Source organism: Macrosteles quadrilineatus, unplaced genomic scaffold (assembly GCF_028750875.1).
Source record: "Macrosteles quadrilineatus isolate MER2022 unplaced genomic scaffold, UCM_ALF_1.0 Scaffold_9__3_contigs__length_116548681, whole genome shotgun sequence".
Classification (NCBI taxonomy): domain Eukaryota; kingdom Metazoa; phylum Arthropoda; class Insecta; order Hemiptera; family Cicadellidae; genus Macrosteles; species Macrosteles quadrilineatus.
In genome coordinates this window covers 86,201,177-86,204,068 of record NW_026542602.1, presented here as the reverse complement: position 1 = coordinate 86,204,068, position 2,892 = coordinate 86,201,177, and the positions used below count along the sequence as shown (strand labels likewise).

Here is a 2,892-nt window from a genome sequence, read left to right as displayed (position 1 = left end):
CTTTAAACAAAATTAGTAATATTATGATGAACACTCCTAAATGGGTTAGCTCGACTCTAATTCCCAGATATAGCAGTACCATTGACTATATACAATTTGTTATGACATATAGTCAATGCCAGTACCAACTCTAAAACTTGGATTGGAGAAAAGGCATTGGCTTCTTAACGGAAGGAACGACATTTGTTCAAATCGTTTAGTTTTTCATTCGATTTTAAATAATTGGTAGGCCTACATACCACTTACCGGTGTTTGTGGTAATTTCTTCCATTCTCGCTGTGCTCAAGATGATCTGGTTGGTGCTAAGACGCGATCTCTACGAGACTGGAAATGCAAAAAGTGTCGTCCTTCACTATCAGCTACATCGGAGGTTAGTGCGGATGGCACGAAAGAGCTGTTACAAGCACTGGAAGATTTCAAACAAAAGGTCTTCATGGAGTTGAAATCTACTAGAAACGATATAAGTGAACTTAAGGAATCTTTAAATTTTGTATCAAACATGATGGATGATTCAAACAAACTAATGACGGAAATAAAAGGAGAACTAGCTACATTGAAGAAGGAAAATGATGATCTCCGCAAAGAAAATGCAACCCTTACTGTGGAAGTGACCTCTTTGAAAGACAGAGTCCGCTCACTGGAACAATATTCCAGGAAAAACAACGTTGAGATAAGCGGGATCCCTCAAACTCCAAATGAAGATGTGGTTAAGTTGGTAAAAGATGTTGGAGCTGCTCTGGGAATCGACATCCAGGAAGGTGACATATCGATTGCACACCGTGTTCCATCCTTCAAAAAAGAACGCACGCAGCCACTTATCGTCCAGTTCTCCAGGAGGACATCTCGTGAAACCTTGCTGAAAAGTTTTAGGGAGAAGAAGACGATGACAGCCAAAGAAATCCATGCAGCCTTCCCAGCCCGGAGCGTCTACGTCAACGAACACCTTTCTCCAGAAAATAAACAATTTCTGTCAAAGCTTAAAGAAAAGTGTAAAGAAGTCGGATACAAGTATGCGTGGTGCAGAGAAGGTAAATTCTTCGTACGGAAGTGTGACAATGATCGCTGCCTCAGAGTGGACACCTACGAGGAACTTGAGAAACTTAAATAACATGTAAGTCAACATGAGTCAACCTACACTATTTTTTGTCCAATAAAAAAAATATATATAATGTTTGTTATCTCTTTATTGTTATTATGTTTATATATTCTATGAAATGTTTATTTTTATCTCAGGTTCTATTTACTTCTCTGTCATCAAGGAGTGTGACAGTTGTTTATCTTTATAAAACCGTACATATAAACAATTTATTTTTAGAGTTAAAAATGCATACTGTTTAAATGAATCATCACATACTGAAACACAATTCTCAATCTGAAATACAGGATTTCTTTTTGCCTGGGAACGCTACAAAAGAATTTAATTTAATATATACTAATATAAGGAGCTTGAGAAAAAATTTCAATAGCTTCATTGCTGAAATAAGTAGTATAAAACACAAAGTACATTTCATTGTCCTTAGTGAAATTTGGATTGACAGTAATGAAGCAAATTTATATAGCATACCAGGATATAACCTTTTTACCTCATGCAACGATGAATACAGAGCTGGAGGTGTTTTGTGTTTTGTTGACAAATCAATAGAAAGTAAGGATGTAAAGTTGTCTTTTAACCCAAGATCAGCTGATATCTTATTGCTGGATATAAAAATGAACCAAGTGTATTTTAAGCTAGTATGCCTGTACAGATTACAAAAAATTCCAGAAAACTCATTTTTAATAGATTTATCTCAGCTGATGTTAGAAATAAAAAATAATGCAATATATATTGGTGACATAAATATTAATCTTTTGGAGGAAAGTGCTATATCTGAAAGCTACAATAGTGTCCTAAACAATAATGGGTTTATATCCATAGTTAACTCTCCTACTAGAATTACTCACTTTACAAAAACATTAATAGACCACATGTTTGTAAGAAATAGATATATGCAACAGTTTTCCAGTGGAGTATTCGATTTAGGTATCACTGACCATTGTGTTCTAGGTCTTAAATTTAGATATTTGTCCAATACAAAAACTGTTAACACATGTGATGATAACATAAACCTTAAGAAACAAATACTTGATTTTGATCTTGTAAAAACTAAGCTTAAGAATACTAACTGGGAAGATATTTATTCTGAATTAGATGTAAACAATTGTTTTAGTATTTTTTATGAAAAATTAATGAACGTTGTTAATACTAGTAAAAAAACTGTTCATGTTGACTCTAAACTGAGGAAAGCAAAGTTATCGAGTCCTTGGATTACAAAAAACATTTTTAATCGAATAAAAAGGAGAAGAAAGCTTTATATACTTTCCAAAAAAAGACCATATGACACTGCTTTCAACACCTATTTCAAAAGATTTACAGACAATTTAAAAGTTGACATTGACACAGCAAAAAACTTATATTATTCAAATAAACTTCAAGAATGTAATGGTAATATTGCCCAACAATGGAAAATCATTAATAACTTGACTGGAAATGTAAAAGATAAGAACATTGATAGGATTGAGCTAAACGATGGGACACTGATAACAGAGCCTGGCCTTATCGCCCAGGAAATAAACAACCACCTTGTCTCAATACAGGCTGGACAACCAATCACTTTCCCTGCAGCAATTCTACCTCCTATGTACATCTGTCCACAAACGTTTTTTATAGCACCAACTACAGTGCAGGAAATAAAGTCAGTTGTTAGTAATTTAAAGAACAAAAAATCTACTGGCTTTGATGGCATCAGTGTTAGTTTACTTAAACATATAATTGACGAAATATCTCTTGTTTTAGAATACATATTTAATATGAGTTTCAACAAAGGTATTTTTCCAGAGACACTCAAATTAAGT

At 33.7% G+C, this 2,892-nt stretch overlaps 1 protein-coding gene across 1 annotated transcript; it reads left to right on the top strand.

Moving 5' to 3' along the window:
* The first annotated feature begins 499 nt into the window (after window positions 1–499).
* LOC129003613 (uncharacterized) lies at window positions 500–1,108 on the top strand. Its single transcript, XM_054431911.1, has one exon. The coding sequence runs from the start codon at window positions 500–502 to the stop codon at window positions 1,106–1,108; it is 609 nt and encodes a 202-aa protein (XP_054287886.1).
* The last annotated feature ends 1,784 nt before the right edge of the window (window positions 1,109–2,892 follow it).